This window comes from Saccostrea cucullata, unplaced genomic scaffold (assembly GCF_032062105.1).
Source record: "Saccostrea cucullata isolate Sc308-1 unplaced genomic scaffold, CSIRO_AGI_Scuc_v1 ctg239, whole genome shotgun sequence".
In the NCBI taxonomy this organism is placed as follows: Eukaryota; Metazoa; Mollusca; class Bivalvia; order Ostreida; family Ostreidae; genus Saccostrea; species Saccostrea cuccullata.
Genome location: NW_026939884.1, coordinates 791889 through 812623, shown reverse-complemented (window position 1 = coordinate 812623; position 20735 = coordinate 791889). Strand labels below are relative to the sequence as shown.

At 33.4% G+C, this 20735-nt stretch overlaps 1 protein-coding gene across 2 annotated transcripts; it reads right to left on the bottom strand.

Annotated features, from left to right (window-relative positions):
- Nucleotides 1–1582: 1582 nt before the first annotated feature.
- Nucleotides 1583–20009, bottom strand: LOC134254185 (potassium voltage-gated channel subfamily C member 2-like). 2 transcript variants are annotated; one of them, XM_062736727.1, is made up of 4 exons: nt 19930–20009; nt 18885–19588; nt 3714–3979; nt 1583–2838 (listed from the first exon to the last, which is right to left on the bottom strand). In XM_062736727.1, exons 2-4 carry the CDS (start codon nt 19156–19158, stop codon nt 1720–1722), a joined length of 1659 nt encoding a protein of 552 aa, XP_062592711.1. In that variant the 5' UTR covers nt 19159–19588; nt 19930–20009; the 3' UTR covers nt 1583–1719. The 2 variants fall into 2 exon arrangements, with proteins under 2 accessions (XP_062592711.1, XP_062592712.1); XM_062736728.1 differs by having other exon boundaries at nt 18885–19659; nt 19930–19991.
- Between the last annotated feature and the right edge of the window lie 726 nt (nt 20010–20735).

Below are 20735 nucleotides of genomic sequence, written 5' to 3'. Positions count from 1 at the left end.
GTTATATTCGTAAAAATTCTGTAAATAGTAATTTAAAAAGCAATTGTTCATTTAGAATTTCTAACAATTGCAATGGTCATTAATAGGGATGTCAAATCGGTCAATTTTTAATACTCGAGTAAATAAATATGAACAAGTAAATTGATGACAAAACACTAAAGCTCTGATGGGAGGTCACGTAAATGCATTTCTGTTGTAACAATGATTATAGAACTTCGTGCCCGACGAAATTTAATACAACATTTATTTAAGTTCAATTTATTTATAAGATAAACACAAGAAATATAATCGTAAGTTGTTCATGGTGTTTTTGTTTAAAAAAAAAAATAATCTACTCCGTAATTGTAATGTAACTCTTTGTTGCATTTGACGTCAAGGTACATTCATATCAATACCAAGTTCTAACAGATCCTAGATTTTATAGTATCACGGGACGGTATTTTGTAGTTTGGTGCAATGATGGACATTATTTTTTAAGCCTTTGCCGTCAACTATTTGTACATGTATTGGCATGTAATGAAACACAACGATATCAACAGTCGCGCGTGTAATATCATCTGTCTCTATATTCCCGAGAAATTACGGCTTCTCAGAAAATTGACAAGATTATCTAATTTACTTAATCATAACAGACCTTAAAAGATGTTCAGTGAAAACAAATAATTAAAGAAAATCAAAAAATAAGGGTAGAAGACAGCCGAAGGTCAGGCGCTTGGTCACGATAATTACTGTATAAACACTGCCACAGGCGATAACGGTCATTTAGAGGAGTAGGAAACCATAATTACTGACAAGTGCAATGAGTATTTTACCTTTTAAAACAGATTGTTTAATGCATTAATAACTATAAACTTAGAAATATTCAAAAATATACATCCGAGTAACCGAGTACCGCTTCTAGTATTCGATACTAGGACGTTCGATCGAGTACCCGGTTAACCGGGTACTCGTTGACATCCCTAGTCATTAATATAAATTTATCTTATACACACCTGCAATTAATCTACAGTAAAACTCGGTTATGACGAACTTAATTAAAAGGAAATACCGTCTATAAAGACGGCTTTAAAGATCTTTCGCTTTGTTCCCTAAAAGATTTAATATTCAGGTTGTGCATGAAATCCTATCTGTTTGTGAAAAATTGATCCTATTGTAATGTGCAAGATCATCAAAAATGATACATAATAACGATATTTCAGCAAATAATAATAAAATACAATAATTTCAAAACATTTATAGTATACCAATCTACATTCTTGCATAGCATTAAAATGGGGGAACAACATTCAATAATGATGGGTGAAAATGATCCGATGTGCATTGATATTCATATACAATTACAAATTCAAGAATCTTTGGAACATTTTAAATTTTACTGAAGTTAGTTTTTATGATGCGCATGCCACATGGCTTCATTTATTTACTAATATATATTTGCCAACTTTTATCATGTGACAAGTGTTCTTCAAAAATGTTTTTGGAGAATTTTCTCCAAATTAAAATACACTTTATTTCAAATAGAATTTTAAGATTAATTTTTGGCAGTAAAAAAATTATTTAGATTTTAGAATTTTACACTTTATAATTTAGACCCCCCCCCCCCCCCCCAAAAAAAAAACTAAATAAAATAAAAAATTTAAAAAAAATTCTTAGATGTTCAATATATCCACCACTCACATGACATTATTTTGCCAACAATGACATAGAAGACCTGTTTTATCAAAGCGGTGTTTCCCCTGTGTAAGTAACGCCGTCGTCACTTTTAGCTTTACTACTGTTGTTTCTGATAAGGTCAAATTCTCCATTACATTTCCGCCTATCACAAATGTCTACTAAAGAGCTTGACTCCGGAATTCTTCTCAGAATTGGAGAATATTGTGGACTTCCGGACTTTGAAGTCAATTTTCGAATAACATGTGTTCCATTCATGTACGCCTCCACAACCAAGGACCCGCTCGATAACTTCCGTTTTTCATCAAGTTCTGTTTCTTTGTCCAAGTCATCAATGGATGATAATACAAGTGATTCCCTGGAATCTGAATTAGGGGGCCCTTTCCCCCCTTTTGAACGTACATGTGTATAGAAAAGTGTAAAATTATTGGATATAACTGGAATGGTAAGGGCGATCATAAGAACACCTGCCACTGCGCATGCGGTTCCCACAATATAACCGACAGTCGTTGTCGGGTGTTTGTCACCGTACCCTACTGTCGTCATAGTGATTATCGCCCACCAAAATCCCATCGGAATGGTTGTTATAGTTTCTGGCTCCCCAGAATTTATTTTATGCCTTTCTGCATAGTAAATCAAGGAAGAAAATATCAACATACCTATTATGAGGAAAATTGCGAGCATCAATAATTCTTGAAGACTTGCTTTCAATGCATACACTAAGATTTTCAACGCCTGATAATGTTTCACCAAATGAAATATTCGGAACATACGTATTATACGTAGAACAAACATGATTTCAATGATCAGTTGTTCATTCATATAGCAAGCTCGCATGTCATCTGAGTTGAGAATTAACTGCATATATAGAGGCACCAGAGCGAGTAGGTCGATGATGTTCATAGCGGAACGGATGAACTTCAGTTTCTGTGGAGCAAAGATAAATCTGACAACGAGTTCTATGGTGAAGTACACTGTACAAATTACGTCTAATATGTAGAGTCCTTCGTTCTCCCTGAGTTCTATGATTTTGGTCTTGTTCCCGGGGCAGTTGACGTTCATTGAACTGTTGTGGGAACGCGTGCTTGGTCTAAGACCCGGCAGAGTTTCCAAACAGAACCCAAGGATAGATACAATAACGAACAAGAGCGAAACAACTCCATAGGCCTGAAAGAAAAAGATTTAGATCTTATGTCATTTTAAAAAAAATGCTAGGTACCCTCTCCCCGCCGACTGGCTCATAGTGACCCTATCCAAAACTTTTTTTAATCTCCAGGAAACAATAATTATTTTTTATGCATTCTGAAAAATAGATTTTGAAAATTCAGCATTGATTTGAAAATTTTTCACGAGAGGGAGGGGGCAATCGAAAAAATTTTTAAAGTTAGCCTTCTAAACCTTATATTTTATAATTTTAAAAAATATTAAAACTCACAAATTTAGACAATCTTTTTATTGATGTACAATGAAGCGCATTGAAGTGGTAAAATTTTCCGTTTGGATGAAACGTTCTGAGTCATGTTATGAACGTCAATTATAACATTATGACACGCCCATTTCTTCAGAAACGAAAAGAAACATTCGTCGTAATTTTTTAGGACACCCCACTCTTCGCGACAAGCAATATGAGTTTCACTGAAATGGGGATTTTTTAAAGTTATAAAAGTGAGTTAGAGAGTCCCCCTTCTGTAAAACACTTAATTACAACGAATTTGTATATAATTATGAATTTATCATGTTTATTGGAGTTACCAAAACACAAGTTTTGGTCGAACACGTGCTTACTCGGTGTTTAAGTAGACCGTCAATTTGATTGGCTGTTATATTTATGGAATACCTGTTCTACAGGTATTTGAATGAACTATTTGACCGATTTCTCCTTTCTAAAGAAATAGGCGTGTCATTGTATGACAATCATCGTTCTAAAGATAGCTCAAAACGTTCCAGTCAAACGGAAAATTTTACCACTTCAATGCGCTTCATTGTAGACATTTGAAAATTGTTCTAGTGTTGTCATTTTTCGGTACACATCACAATCTCACCATTGCTATTTTGGAAGTCCTTGGGTGCTCTAAAATTAACCACATTTGCATCTGTACTTTTTTCCATCCTTCAAACTTGCTGACGTCAACAGAAAATGTCTCTTTCTTCAGACTTCGGTTGAAGGAGTCGAGGATGCGTTTGTTTTCTATGTAAGATCTGTAATGACGCCAACAGCAGGATTTGATGGCGTGCTGATCCACCTGCCAATAGTCCAGCTCGCGTTTTACCACAGCCCCGCATACCTCTAGAGGTACGTGTAATTCACCTGTTGAAGAAAAAAATATTTCAGTTCAAAATAACCAAAAGGACCATTTCATATCTTTTGAAATTGTACATAACTCAGAATAAACTCAGAATAAACTGAAATTGTATGGTTTGTGTATCACGGATAGTAAGAAAATTCTACATTTATTTTGAGTAATGTATTAATAATGCAAATGAAATCTTCAGTATGGTTACAGAGCATTAGTATTATTAGATCTACTATATACTCGTATTGTTCAGACATCCCCTTTTATACAATGGAACACAGAACTATAAACATATGTCTTCAACAGAAAATAAACTGTTGTTTCAAAATACTCCACAAGCAGCAGGTAAGGTTTAACTGTATCCATGGAAACAAAACGGGGGATTTTATTTAAGATATTTATCTCGAATTGTATTTCAAAGTACATGCATATAATGAGGTTTTAGTTTCTAAAGTCTCTGAGTGACTAGTTTTTTTTTAAGGATATCCGATCGTCAGCCAGGAAGAATGACTCCAAAAATTGATATTTGATATGAAGTGCATCAAAATGAAGCTTGAAAATGAATTTTTTCCATGCAACAATTATCATTTCATTCATCTTTATAAGATTCAAGGTCTTTGGAAGTCATAGAGAAGGTCTTATAAAAGTTTACATTTGTACCCTATAAAAGGAGAAAAAAATTAATACAGTTTTAGAGAAATAAGATTTTCTTGAATCAAGCCTTAGATACCAATGCTTATTAGCATGATATGAAATGAGAAGTGATTTGTGGTGCCTTGCAATGATAACAAAAGCCTTTTACACTATTTATTATAGAATATACGACGGATATAGAAGACAAAAGATACCAAATAAGTATATATAAAAAAATATGACAATTTCTCTGAATACCTGGATACCTATCGTTTTTTTAACCTAGAATATATTTGTTGATCAATATGCAATTAGAAAATACATTGCTTATATTCCAATTCGCTTTTCCTGCAAAAATATTGGAGATTGACAATTTTCCCTATATAATATGATATATTTAATCTTTAACTTTGAAGAAATATTGTGGATAAATTTACATAACTTTGTGGATTCAGAGATACTTTTATGAGTTTTTGATTACGTAACTGCTATAATGTTATAAACCTGAGGATCGGACTACCTGAATACAAATTAAAATTTTGGCTTGACACTTAGTGATGAACTGTGATACATTTATTATTTCATGGAACATATGGAGACAACGAACAGCGTTCAAGACGAAAAGTCCATAAAACAATACAAAGTAAGCAGAGCAAACATTGACCTCCAAAACATCAGAGGTGGGACCAGGTGACGGAGAAGCGAGCATCCCCTGTCGACCGGTCACACCCGCCGTGTGCACCTTGTCATGATCGGGAAAAAACGGAAAAAATCCGTCGTCAATTCAGTGTATAAATAATGGACTACAGTGTAACAATTAGTATGAAAAATGTCAGTCAGCATTTCACTCAATGATAAATTGTATTTGCTGACAAGCTTATTGTATCAACCATAGAACTTACGAAATGATGGCTTTAAACGAGACTGTTGAAATTCTTTATTCATCAACTTGTTTGTCAATGATTTACCTCGTTTTAGAAATTGTTCATACGTAGAGCATGTTCTTGCGAATCAACTTAGATATATAAACTCCGTATGCAGGTGATGAAGGTATAAGCAAGGGAAGTTGACAACAGAAAAGGTTAAAGTCATCACGTTCATCATAGAGCTTGGTTGTTAGATTACCATTAACGTCTCTTTCAAGTAAAATATCCAAATATGAATCAGATGTGTCAGACTCTATGGTATCTTTTATCTCAAGTTCACCGGGACATATCGTATCGACATAAGAATGAAAATTACCATTGTAACCATTGTTAATTGACAATACGTCGTCTATATATCTTAATGTCGAGTTGAAGGCCACAGAAAGTGTTTTTGTCTTTTCATGCATCAGATTTGCACAAATTCTGCTTCATATGAATACAAAATAGGTCTGCTAATAACGGAAGACCTGGACTCCAAAAACAACACACATGTAGATATTGTCAATCAGAAACTCAAGCATCTTTTTTATGTCAATTTCAGAGTACTTGTATGTGCAATCAGAATGATTTTTAACAAAATAATTTTTCAAATAATCAATGACAAGGTAAATAAATTTACGAGGTCCACTTTTATTGAAAAAGCAGCTGTCAATGATATCAAAAAGCCTGGACTTTAATTTATTGTGGGGAATGATTGTGTATAAAGATGAAAAGTCTTAAGTTTTTAAGCTGTTGATTTTGGTAAAATCTGATGATTTAAAAATGTCCAAAAGTTCCTCGGAATTTTTAAGTATCCACATCTGATTTACACCACTTCTTGAATATATTGTTGCACAGTACTCTTGAAGTTTCTCCTTCACTACTGTTAATATCTTATGAGGAATAAAGAAAGAGGCTTGGTTCAACATTTACTGGAACCTGCTATGTATCGTTGTTTGTAAGGATTCTTATGAAGTTTTGGAATTTAACATATATATGGTAGTTCAAATTCATTTTGGCTTTTTGGAATATTCAAAATATTCAAAACTGACATATAATTCTTAGTCAAAATTTAAACTTTAATACGGAAAAATCTAATTAAAAAATTATTGAGAAAAAGGCATTAAGATTTTTTATGCTTATAGATTTTGTTTATCATAAGTAATATTTGAAATAAGAACTTTTATAATGCACCAGAACCCACCAAATAATGGAAATAGAGATACATTGTACCACTCCTCGAAACTCATCTCTTTATAGAAATCTGACAATGGTCCTGTCAAGAAATTTAAAACATACACGTATGCATGGCTTCGTCTAGATTTCAATTTTGCCTCTCAAAAACATGATTCTAACTTCAATATATTTCGCTCTGAGTTCGTTTCAAGATCCAGTGCTCTTTTTTACAGCAGATAAAAATATCTGTTAAGGGCTATACTAGTATAGCATGTTGACATAACATTGAATATTTGTGACAGTTTACATTGTTGTAAACTTGCTGCAACACAATCCTTCAATATTTTAAAGCTTTTCCATTCTCCCAGGACGTCACAATCCAGATTTGACGGGATTGTACATCATATATTGACGATCCTCAGTCCCGCGTGGAACTGTAAAAGTGATGTGTTGTGGTCATCTGACAGAAACCAGGCGAGCAACTCCTATTTGCACCATAAATAATAAATGACCGAAAGCAAGCAAACACGACCTAATTAAATTAAGACTCTATCGATACAAGCTCTTGCATAAGTTATAAGTCATTGATAAGATTTAACATTCTCCCAGGAGAGCTTTTTCAAAACATCCATATGACACGAAAGCGATACAAATAAGTACGCTGAGCAATGGACGCAGTTGACATGAAAGCAATAGAGCTTTTTCGGGACACAGCGTTTGAGCACTGTGGAATATCTCTACATTGTGTTGTATGTATCAATTATCCCAGTGCACAAGAATGCACATTGGAACACTTCTATTCATAAATCGATCGATCGAACTTTAGTGTACTTCACAACAATCTGCCAATGACACATTCAATAGTCTGCAATTTTTGTAAAAAAAGAAGTGCTTTTTAAAAGATGGAAAAATGATCCATTCATGAAACTTGTTTGTTTTTCATGCAGAACTCATTTGTTTTTGTTTTTTATTTATTTCAATGGTTAAAAGGAAAAATGAAAGAAAAATATAAACATGCAAATAAAAAGCTTGTTTAAAATGGCTGTGAATCCTCCTCAAGACACGTAATGTATTTTACCTAATTGCAAATTGCAAAGGTTTTACTTTTCAAACTTTCAAGAAAAGAACAAAATGACTGTATATTTCTTGTATATTCCATGCAAATGGTTATGTTTTACAGCTTGACACCTGCTCAGGACATCAATGAGCATCTAGCTTCATAAGTATACTGAATGACATTATCACATACGTTAACAAATGGACCTGGCTACCACAAAGCAGATTTTCCAATTTTAAATATTTCATTCTTTATATTCTTCATAACAGACACAATATCTAGATGTACTCTTGTATTAATCTGTCAATGAAAAGACTTTAAATATTACATGGATACTTTTAAAAGAACTCTGCAAAGTTTCCATTCTTACAGATTTGATCAAATTTTAAAGCAAGTATAATTTGATTTCATTGCCTTTCAATATAATAAATTGGCTTTAATGACCAAAAAACAATGAAATATATGGAGACACTGTAACGAACAGTATTCAAGATCAAAAGTCCATAAAATAATGCAAAATAGGAGCAGAGCAAACAAAGACCTGCCGACCGGTCACACCCGCCTTGTGCTCCTTGTCATGATCGGGAAATAACGGAAGAATTCGTCGTCAGTTTAGAGGATAAATAATGAGCTAACAATCAGTGTGAAAAACGTCAGTCAGCATATTGTATCCACCAAAGAACTTACGAAATGATGGCTTTAAACGAGACTACTGATTTTCTTGTTTGATTAACTTGTTTGTCAATGATATACCTCGTTTTAGAAATTGTTCATACGTAGAGCATGCTCTTGCGTATCGAATCAACTGAGATATATAAACTCCGTATGCAAGTGATGAAGGTATATTGCTGCATAAGTAAGGGAAGCTGACGATAGAAAAGTTTAAGTCATCACGTTCATCATAGAGCTTGGTTGTTGATTACTATTACCGTCTTTTTCAAGTAAAATATCCAAATATGAAACATGTGTCAGACGCTGTGGTCTAGCCAAGCACATATCAATGGGCTAACAAGATGTAGAATAAGAAGCTATATATACAGGATCGGTTCGAGTAGTGATTTTCAGTTATGCAGTATGAATGTATACTCCCAAATGATTTCAGATTAATTTACGGATTATGTTGTCTGTCAGATGAACATACAATCGATATTTTTATTCCTCAAAAATCGAAAGAACATCTTTGTCTTGGCAGTAGTGGTTGATTTGCTTCATTGCGTCTTCGTTTCTCTTATACATAGTGTTATTTCAAGAGACAGTATATATACATGCATAATATTAATTATAATAAAAAGCTTTGAAACAGTAAAATAACACCTTATTGAAAAGGCTTTCCTGTGTTAACTATGATAGAATGTTAGAATTTAATTACAAATCTTGCTGATTTTTGTTTTAAATAAAGGAATTTTTTTTTCTGAAATGTGTGTTTCAGCTTCATGCAAAAATTCCCTAATTTAGATTGAGAATCATGATCTTTTTTTTTCAAATTGATTTTGTGTACTTTGGCAAAAGACGCAACAACTGAATTTCATTTCTTTGTTAATTGCTCCTTTTCTGGTACAAGCATATCGTTGCAAGAACGAATGCTTTGCTTAATAATGATTTGCAAATTTATAAACAAATGAAGATACTACTAACAACCTAATAGTCCCATCTTCGGGAAGAATATTCTTAAAAATCATGTCAGATTTAAGATAATTTTAAAAGTCCCAGCAATCAAACTTTGTTTGAATTGCCATATACCTATACTGGATTCCCAATCTACATAAAAATCCTTTAAACAAATATACACAGCGGGTTTCAGATAAGGTTCTACCAACCATTTTCCTTTACTAGTCACTAAAATATTAATAACAGTGATTGACAAACTGCAGGAATTTCCATCACAATATCTTCAAAAAGGGGTGTAAATTTGATTCGGATACTTAAAATCTCAAGGAACTTTTATAACATTCCTAATAAAGAAATCAATACCATCAAAACTGATTACTTTTGGACACTTTATGCATTTTCCATGATCAATAAAAGTCTAGGTTTTTTTAAAATTCAGAAACAGCTGCTTTTTAATAAAAACGGAACTCGTTGATTTACTCACCTTTAATTATCAATAGTAATTTGCAAAAATGATTTTGTTAAAAACGCTCCGATTCTACACATTAGTACTTCATAGTAGACATAAAAAATGCTTGAATGTCTGATAGAACTTGTAGGTCATTTTTTTAACTGAATTATCTACGAACTTTAGTGTTTATCCGACAATAGCACGAAGCACATGGCGGTTGTAAACGGTAGACAGAGAATAATTACTCCTCCATGGCACTTGATTCCATCTCTGATGTTTTTAGTGGCCCGTGCTTTTTTTTAGCTCTGCTCCAAATTTGTATTGTAACATTGGGGTTAAGAGTTTGATAACTGTTCATGATTTTCATACACTGTAAAAAAAATACTAGTAAATACTCACTAAGAAGACTAGTAAAGTTACTGTCCATAGAATCAGTACATTAAAAGTAGTTTTATTATGTATTGGGTAAATGTACTAGATAAGATAAGTAAATCTAGAGTTTATAAGTAACTTCCACTAAATATCTAAGTATCTTTAGGACCCCTGCTCCACAACTCATTATCTTAGCCAGTGAACTGAAAGATTACTAACCTTGATAATTGCTTTTCGAGGCACACTAGTTAAATTAACTAGGTTTTTCTTTAAGTGTATTTTGTCAAATAAAATGGTAAAATCGTATGAAAAAAATTCTTATTATCCATGTACTCTCAGAAATATTCTGCTATACAGCTGATGATTGCTTTTGTTGGACACTTCATATTCCGTCAGAAGGATATTGCCAGAGAGTAAAGAAACCTGTGATCTACATGACACAGAAGTCACCATGGCCTCGGTATTGATTTGTTCACTTGTTGCTGTGATGTATATTGTATATAAATCATATTTCAACTTCACAAAGGAAAACTTACACAGTACATCATGAAACAAATGAGCACATTTTTTGGCTTGAAATATGACGAGATTAGTTGGGATCGGGCTACTGGATACGGTCTACTTCTTGCTTATATTGGATAAGGTCTTATTCTTGCTTATCTTGTCTGATGTCTCAGTCATGAAAAATTAATGATCTAACATTTTGAAGAGAAAAATACTAGAAAAAAAAAGCTTGCGGGATTATTGGCGTAACGGTCATTTTATGGTAAAATTTATTCTCTAGAAAGGCAATTTATTGAACTGTTTGTACTAGTAGATTATTGAGTTATCAATAATTATTCGTCTTTCAGTGATATTCATAACAAGAAACCCTATAGTGTTATTAACTGGCTCATGACAGGCATCTTGCAATTGCAAACACATAGGACTCGGATTCAGACATTTCAGAAGTTCTGCACTCATCACTTAAATCACGAAAAACGATATGAAAAAGAAATAATTTCATCTATTTCACCCGCAAACTAATGAGTACAAAGCCATCAAAAGTACTCGGTACCATGGGTGTGTTCGTACCCCTTTAGAAAAATCAAAATATCATTCTTGAAACGAACTAAAATTGTAAAAATATTAATATTTTTTACTACATTTGTTGCTCCATTTATAAGTGGATCCGATATCCCAGTGAACTTTAAATGAAAGATACCACACAGAGTCTGACATGGCTCTTTCATTATATGGATATTTTACTAGAGAATGGCGTAAATGGTAAACCAACAACAAATTATGTGCAACAAGAACACGTGATTTCAATTTTTTATCTATTGTTCACTTCCTTTAGCAATATACCCTTATACCTTACATATGCAGTTTAGGTTTCCTAGTTGTTAAAAACACAATCTTCTTGAGCATGCTCTAAACGTACGAACAATTTCTAAAAAGCAGCGAGTTTTTGACAAACGCAATGATGAAACAAGGATATCAATAGTCTCATTTAATATCATTTCGCAATTCAGGTTCTTTTGTCGATACAGTTATCTTGTCCGTAAATACAATATATCATTAAGTCGAATAAAGTTAATTTTTTAAACCTATTATAAGACTATTTCTATACACTGGACTGTTAAAGTTTTTTTTAAATATCTCAATCATGACAGGGAGCATACAAATGATGGGTGTGGCCGACCGACAGGGGATTATTACTCTCACATGGCATTTGAATCCCTTTTCTGATTAATTTAGAGGTCTGTGTTAGCTCTGCTCAAGAGTTGTATAGCTTCAATGATTGTACACTTTTTTCTCTATATTTCATTTGAGTGTCTTATGCAATTGTCTCAGTCTTATTATTTTTTCATTAAGGTATAAGATTTTGATGCAGTATATAGAGGGGTTTTTTGTCTTTGAATAATTAGGGGCTAAATCTACGTGTATACGAGGGTGGAGAACCATCCTGTTATTTGCATTAAGTAACTATCAATGCAATGTTAGGGGTACATTAGTGCATGTAGGAACGTTGTTTTGATATTGCCACTCGATAAATCAAAAAAGTGCATGACGTAATAATGACTTCAAAATTATATACTTGCACATGATTATCAAAGGTTTTGCTTCAAAAATATTCACACCGTAAAAATCAATTTACTTGTCATTATATTTTTAACACAGAGAAGAATTTTGGTGGTGTTATCAAGGATTTTGTGTTACTCAGTTACTCAAGGGATCGATCCTTGACTCATCCAGCCATCATAATATTTCAAAAAATATCCCAAAAAAGATCGGTAAAATGTCGAACAATTATAGTTATATCACATCTGAATGGTCCCAAGTGTGTGGACTTACAACACTTTCAAATATCAAAATCAAAACTCATAGCAACACATTACTTCATAGTGACATTTAATAATTCTGCTTTCTGAACATACCCTATACAGTGTTGTTAGAAGCAATTCATTTTACTCTGCTTTTTGAAAGGATAATTGCAAAATAAATCATAAAAACACGTGACTGAAAACCACTTCTGTTTCAGTGAAGAGTCGCTCTATCCTGAAATATCCATTTTAAAGATGACATCCATTTTAATGTTGTTCTATAGTTACAAACATCAATATTTTTCCTTGGCCTTTTGAAAAGAATTCTCAGATACGGACCTTCAAGATCCAGGAGTGATTGATTATAAAATAGAACACATCAAGAAGAGACGTTATATCAATGAAGGGATCAGACACGTGTTCCTATTTCATATGCCATGTACATGGTCTAGAAAGTCGACCGCATGTAACCTTTAGTGAACCTAAGCCTATATGAACACAGAGATGAGGCCATGGCAGGTTGTTGAATGTTTTTACCCTTGTTTGAGCGGTATTGGCAATATCTATGATCGTTTGTAATCATATAATTTGCAGACCTTTCTAGTTGCCATTTCAGACTATATATTGTTAACTATCGTTATGTTAAACTGTTCAATTTCCTGCAAGGTACCAATCTGGGATCCCAATTTGTAAAATCATTGAATGACTGGTAAAATGCATAGAGGTTATATTTATAAGGATGCTCTAATTTGTAATTGATTCTCTTTATGGTAAGGAGGAGATACAACTTTTTGTCTCTGGTTCGAACAATAAACATTCGTTATGATCGAAGCAATGCATCTTCCCCTTGATATACTTGTTGATTGTAAGAAATTGCTCGAATTATACAGCCCTCATTGTTTATTTAATAGTCTGCAGAGAAGCTGTCTTTTCAAAGAGTAGGAAACCAGCCTTATTTGATGGGCAGAAAAGGCGCTACAGTGTCTGTTATTTGCATTATATTAGTAGAACTTCCCATAACGCATCAGTAATTGTAATTTAGTTTAATTCACAATTCCTGGTAATATCGGCTTCCTGTCATTAAAAAAGTGTCAAGAAGGAGAGAATATTAATCTCAATTAGACAATCTACCCGTAAATTTCCCTACATTGCCTCACTATTGCCACATTGTGCAGTAAATAAAATGAAGCGATAAGAAATGTAAACATTGTATTAAAGTCCATGGGAGACCTTCATTAGTAATCAATGTCTGCGAGGAGATCATATGCGGATGAATCTGGTGTAAAAGAATTCCTCAATGGCATCACCCAGACGAAATATGACAAGCAGTTCTCAGACTGTCAATAAAAATCCCTACGTTTCTCTATTGCCAATACAGATGTGTTCGGAAGGTTTTATATTTTGGTGATCAGCAAATTGTATGGCCTGAGGAGTTCTCAGTAGCCATTGCGAGACAACTGCGAGATTATACCGAGACTGTTAATGGATCGGGTAATCCTAGAAACTAAGATAGGAAGTAGTGGTGTATTAAATGGCAGGTGGAGACATGTTAAACAGAAAACTAAGTTACATTTCGCTTCAGATTTCCACACTACATATAAAATATCAGTTGATATAATGTACCCCAATCTTAATCTCCCTTTAGAATACTTGTTCAAACCTCTCAATCAGAAATTATATTACTATTTTTTTTCGTTAATTTTAAATGTATAGAACTCTCTTTTCTGACAAGCATTCTGCATTTTCTTTTTGTTTGTTTGTTTGTTTGTTTAATACGGAAGCCCATTTAGGACCCATCAAAAATATTTTTGAATTCGTTATAACGATTTTTAGAATTCGTTATGACGAATTTAATTTGTTATTACAGATTTATTGAATTCGTTATAACGAATTTAATTTGTTATAATAGATTCATTGAATTCGTTACAACGAATTTAATTTGTTATTACAGATTTATTGAATTCATTATAATAAATTAAATTCGTTATAACGAATCCTAAAAATCTGTTATAACAAATTAAATTCGTTATAACGAATTCTAAAAATCGTTATAACGAATTCAAAAATATTTTTTGATAGGTCCTGAATGGGCTTCCGTAGTTTAACGTCTCTATAAGAATTTTTCACTAACATTGTGACGCCACCATTTGCCGGTGGAGGGCTGCGACTGGTCATTTATATACTCAGCATTTACAGTCAATGGATAGTGAAGGACCAATAACATACCTTGTTAAATTAACTGTCATTGTTCACATCGAAGAGAAAAACGACTATAAAATATTTTGTTTACTGTCCTATCGCTTTTTAATAAGTTCTAACTTATTACATGTATAACATTTGAATGAGTCAGGAGAGAGACCACGTTTCTTTAATTTCTATAACAATAACATCCGCACTTGGGCAGGGCTGCGTATACCCACATTATTATTGGTGGTACCTCCCTGTTACAATGTAGGTCGCTTGAAGTCAGAAATTTGATATCTGCATGCACGAGGTATTGTATTTGATGGAGCCAGATACTACAGACTAGATTTTTTGTGATTATGAATGGTACAATCCATAGGTTTTTAAACCGCCACGATTTACAGAGAAAAAACTGCCCGAAACAACCTTTCTGTTATTCAAATTTCAATTTGCCAACTTGTGCGATTAATATAAGTAATATTCTTGAAAGACAAAAGGTTCCAGTCATGCAGTCCGTCACATTTAGAGCTGAAGTTCCTTGTATTTCTTACAAATAGACATCAACGATTGTTTCGAAATTCTTTTAATTACAAAACGAAAATTTTACAGTTCCTAGTTATAGAAAATCTTACATATACTCTTCGATCCTACAACTTTAGTCCTGCTGTAATGATCGGGAGAACAATTGATCACTTATTTTTAAGGGCAAAAACTTTAAGGAACACAAATCAATCAACTGGTATCATACATTCATAAATATCATGAATTCTATGGAAGATTACACAAGGCGAGGGACCAAAGACGAAAAATAACCCTGATACTTTGTCAGAATGGATTAAAAGTATCAGATTGATGTTGAACTCTCGCAATAAATAGGCAATCGAGGGACAACATGATCAATTATTGTATATTGTTTTACATCCAATTAGAGAATTTTGCAATCATTGAATAACGTAAGGGGCAAAATGAAAGCCATGGAGCCATGAACATGAACAAAGCAGAAGCTCTCTTTCATGTCCGTAAAATATTTCAATAATAACAATAAAATTTATTTTGAATTACCATACTTATACTAGATTTCCAAACAAAATAAAATTCATATGAACAAAGCTACATATATAACGGGTTTTACTAATCATTCTACCATGTTTCTTTCTTTACTCCTGACTAAAAAAAACATATAACTAGTGAAGGAGACACCTCAGGAGTACTGTGCAATAATATATTCAAATATTGGCGTAAAGCAAATATATACACTTGTATTTTAAAATTTGAAATCGCAAAATTTTATCAAAATCAATACAACAAAATACACTACATTTCAACACTTTGTATTATCAATTCCCAAGAAAAATCAAAGTTCGTCTTTCCCTTCTCAGATTTTATTCTTATTTTTATTCGTATGAAGCAGAATTTGTCAAAAATCATACGTGAAAAGTAGAAAACCCTTGCTGTGACCTTCAAATGGATATTTAGATATATCGACGACGTATTGTCAATTAACATTAGTTGTTTTCATTCTTATGTTGATACAAAATATCCCGGTGAGCTTGAAATAAAACATACCACACAGTTTGACACACCTGTTTTATATTTAGGCATTATACTTGAAAAAGACGTTAAAGGTAATATAACAAACAAGCTTTATGACAAACGAGGTGACTTTAACTTTTCAATCGTCAACTTTCCATCCTTACGCAGCAATATACCTTCATCGCCAGCATACGGGGTTTACATCTCTCAGTTGATTGATACGCAAGAGCATACTGCACGTTTGAACAATTTTTAAAACGTGGTAGGTTAGTTTCTAAAACAATATCAGCAATCTTTTCAAAGTCATCATTTTGTAAGTTCTATGGTAGATTCAAATCAATACAAAGTCAAATGCTGACTGGTGTTTTACAAACTAATTGTTAGGCCACTATACGAGGGGTGATCAAAAAATTCGCGAACTAATTGAATAACTTCCATAAAAGAAACAATATTTGGTTTTTATGTTGATTATATTTTAAATTAATCCTCAACAATTTTAATGCACATCAACCACCGTTCTGCACATGCGTGAATCACGTGATATTGCCGGTCACGTGACCCCTCCGTAGCGTTCTGTCACAAAAGTTGAAAGATTCTTCTGAGTTTTATATTTCTCTCCACGTGAGTTAATTTTTATGATAAGAACAGTTCATTTGTCAGAAATGGTCATATCTCGGCAACAGAATGGGTGCATAAGAATATCCTTTCCAAAAATAAGCATGGCGACCATTAAAACACAAATCTTCTGTCTCGGGAGGGACCTTTATTCAAGGTGGATAGAGAATGGGTGCCTCCTTTTCATCATATCTAATATGTTTAAAATCTAAAGTAAATGTTATCTTAGGTATTTGATACTTATATCATTGTTCAAATATTCAACTATTTTTCAAAGTGTTAATTGGAGGTCTTTGATAGCAAATTGCTTTATTAAAAATACATATTTTTTCAAACTTGCTTAGCCTGGGTAAGATGACAAGTATCATTTTTAACCATCTGCCTTCCTTCACTAAAACGATCTATCAAATCATTAATTGAATTTATAGGAACTCATTTATCTCAATAAACTGTGTACAAATTATTATATGATACTGCAGAGGGATTTCTAAGATATACAATAAATTGTACAGTCGTTTGTTGAACGAGTTCGACTGAGACAACCATTTTTCGTCACGAGTGACCTATATAGTAACGTCATTTTCACATTGTGACGCCACAAACAAGGAGAAAAACTCTATTCAGCATATGCTATTTATAGATCTTGTGTATGGCTATAGGTGTACCGAATTTCATTCTAATTTGAATTGTGGTTTTGTAGAAATAGAGATAGTTCGCGAACTTTTTGATCACCCCTCGTATACACACTGTCGACAGATGTATTCTGAAGAATTGCCAAAATGTAAATATCAGGCACGAATTCGACGTTTAGCCTTGACACTGGAGATATGACATTGAGACGTAGAAACTTTAGGAATCTGCTAGGAAAAATGCTTCATACACTGTTATCTAACGTCTTAATTAATGGCACACTTGATTCCATTGCCTCATGACTTTAACTTTTAACGTATGACCTTGAGTTAAAATCCTGTACACCTTTAGAGTTTACCTGCAACAATACTTTTAAATATAAAATAAATTGTATGCTACATATAATATGATTATTATTATTGTTTTAGGTTCCCAACAATTAGAAAGTGTTAATGCAATAGTCCTGTGTACCTACTAATTAACGCTGTTGACACAAGCTATACGTACGACCAATACTAATAATGACAACTTTTAATCAAAATTATTATTTTGTTAATGCCATATCAATTTCGAATGTGAAACGAAGCTAAGACGTTTTGTGCAAAATAGTAATTTTCTTATATATATATTTGTCCACATGAAGACATAATGTTCATATCAAGCCAATTTTATGAAAGGCCTTTGAACTGTACTGCTATCAAATGACATTCATATTGATAAAACAAGGGTCCCATGGAAGAGCTAGCCCCCACGTTACCATGGTATAATAGTATTAACGTCCCCTATGTGCATATAACTTACCACCCATCAACACGCAATACAAGCCGAATAGATCGTCAAGAATTAAGGCTGAATTGCAAATGTTGCATCCACCACACCTCTCTTACTATATTCCTTAACTGTACTATGAGATATATGGATACAACAAACAGTATTCAAGCTCAAAAGCCCATTAGTACAACAGTAATATTTTTTTCGAAAATTTCCATTTAACGTTCAGTGAATGTACAACAAGAAGTTCACAGTACCTACTAATTATAAACAAACGTAAATAGAGGATTAATTCATATCTGAGAAAGAGAAGAAAAAACTTACACGGTGATAATAACTATTAGGAAAGATTAAGAAAAGGAACAAGAATCATTCATCCATTTGAAATTTGCCAATTTTGACAAAGATAAGAAAATTTCAATTTATACAGTAAAATCACATATTTTTGTCGTGTGTAGTTTTCGAGGTTTGAGGAAAACTATTGCTTTGTGGAAATTTGATTTTGTTGTTGGAGAAGTGTTGAATAGTAATGCATATGAAATTTTATATTTCCAAGTGGTCATAAATCTGTGGGTCTCTCCATACCTTGAAAATAACGAAAATCAAACCCCTACGAAAATAAGTGATTTCACAGAATCCGTTCTTTAGAAATCACAGAATTAGGAAACATTAACTTACCCGTTCTATAGAAATCTATCACAGAGTTAAAGACGGAGGGATGCCTGTCAAAGAAGTATTCCTCACGTTTATGTTCTAACATTAGGTGTCTCTCAGCCAGTCTGGCTAGCCGAGTGTTGGCGATAGTCCGGAGAGTAGAGACGTGGGTCTCATGCCGGACACCTCCCACATTGAGAATAATCCGCTCATTATCCCCTGAAATATGTCCATTTTTCCGGACAGGGGTGGCACCAAGTTCGTCCAAAATATTGGCCTGAGTTGTCTCATCCTGCATAGCCGATGTCTCACATTAATTTAATGACTAAACGGTCGATTGATAATGTAAGTCTGGTCCAAGTGTACTAAAGAAAATAAGACGGGAATAACTTTGATCCGCAGCTACGGACAAGGCTCCGGCAGCAGACGACCATATTGTGACGTGATGCCATTTCTACTCTATTTGGCGAAAAAGAGGCCCATTCTTTTATTAGTGCGATCTGTATCACGTGCCAGACCGTTGTTTTTGGAAATTCTCCCAGTGGAAATGGCGCCTCTTCAACACAGTGGAATCTGGCGTCTGTTATGAGTAGAATATTCCGTGAGTTTCATTATTCTCATCTTTCATACAGAGTACATATATTCTTATTGACTACATATCCTCTCTACAGTTCAATACACAACTCTAGCGAACTATGGAGTTACTATGGTCTAGTTAGGTTTCCATTCTGTAAGAGATGTTATATCCTTCAAAGATCAAATGTTGATGTTTCCCTCATTGAAAACGTGTTTCCATTCTCTTCAAGTAATGAAATATGTATGAACAGTAAAATCCAAGACACATTTATAAAACATTTCTCTACGACTTGCAGCAAAACAACTCATAGAGGTTCAATAATCCTAATTCATTAATAATAGAATAATTATAATATCAATGAAACAGTGAAAGCAGGATTATGCTCATAAATCTGATTTTATAAGCTCTCTAAGAAATAACATCCATCTAATTCAGAAGTTTTAGAAAAACTGAAATGATCGAGAAAAGCAGTGAAAGCATACGTGTATTTACCTTGGAGTTTGTTGATTCTATAGATTTGTCCCATTGCACGAGAAGAAGGTAATTCCTATGGAACAGATACAGTGCCAATGTCGCGCTATTGATTTTCAAGAGAGTAAAACATCATCTGCAGTTGTATTTGATTAGCAGCAGTCTTATGGCGGGTCTGTCGCTCCCGAACCTTTCCTCAAAAGAAGTCAACTTCAAGATAAGGCACGCAATTAGACAAAAAGCACTAAACCGAATTACCTTCTGAGAAATGAAATTCAAATCTGAGAGTTTTGGAAATCAAAGGTTGTAAGATGTTTCAAAAGACTTTTAAAATGGTTAATTTGAAATCAAATTTTGAATTGTGCTGTGTAATGCTTTTATTTGATGACATAGCTTTAAATGAAATTATGACAATTATTATTCCTGGTCCATCATATTACCTTCTGTGATGAGAAGTCCTATTCCCCTTACAACAGTGTCTCCAATGTAAGCATGGAAAAAGGTCTCCAACAAGTAAAAACGAACAAAAGATTTCTCTCGAGAATGTCTCATAAAAGGAGAAAGAAAAACTACAGTCCGCGAGCGCAGCTAACAAAAGAATAACAGATGAGGTTGAAATGGAACAAGATTGCGTCTTTGAAACATTTTGGCCTCCTTCAACACTTCAGTATTCTTATAACCATTACTTCGTGAAAGTTTCAGAAAGGAGAGAGACAAATATTGTTTCAATATCCTTTGGGAAATCGTCTATTACATTTCCGGCAAGATTTTCGCACTTATTGCACTCCTTTTTTATGTATATTATTATTATTATTCATTACAAATGG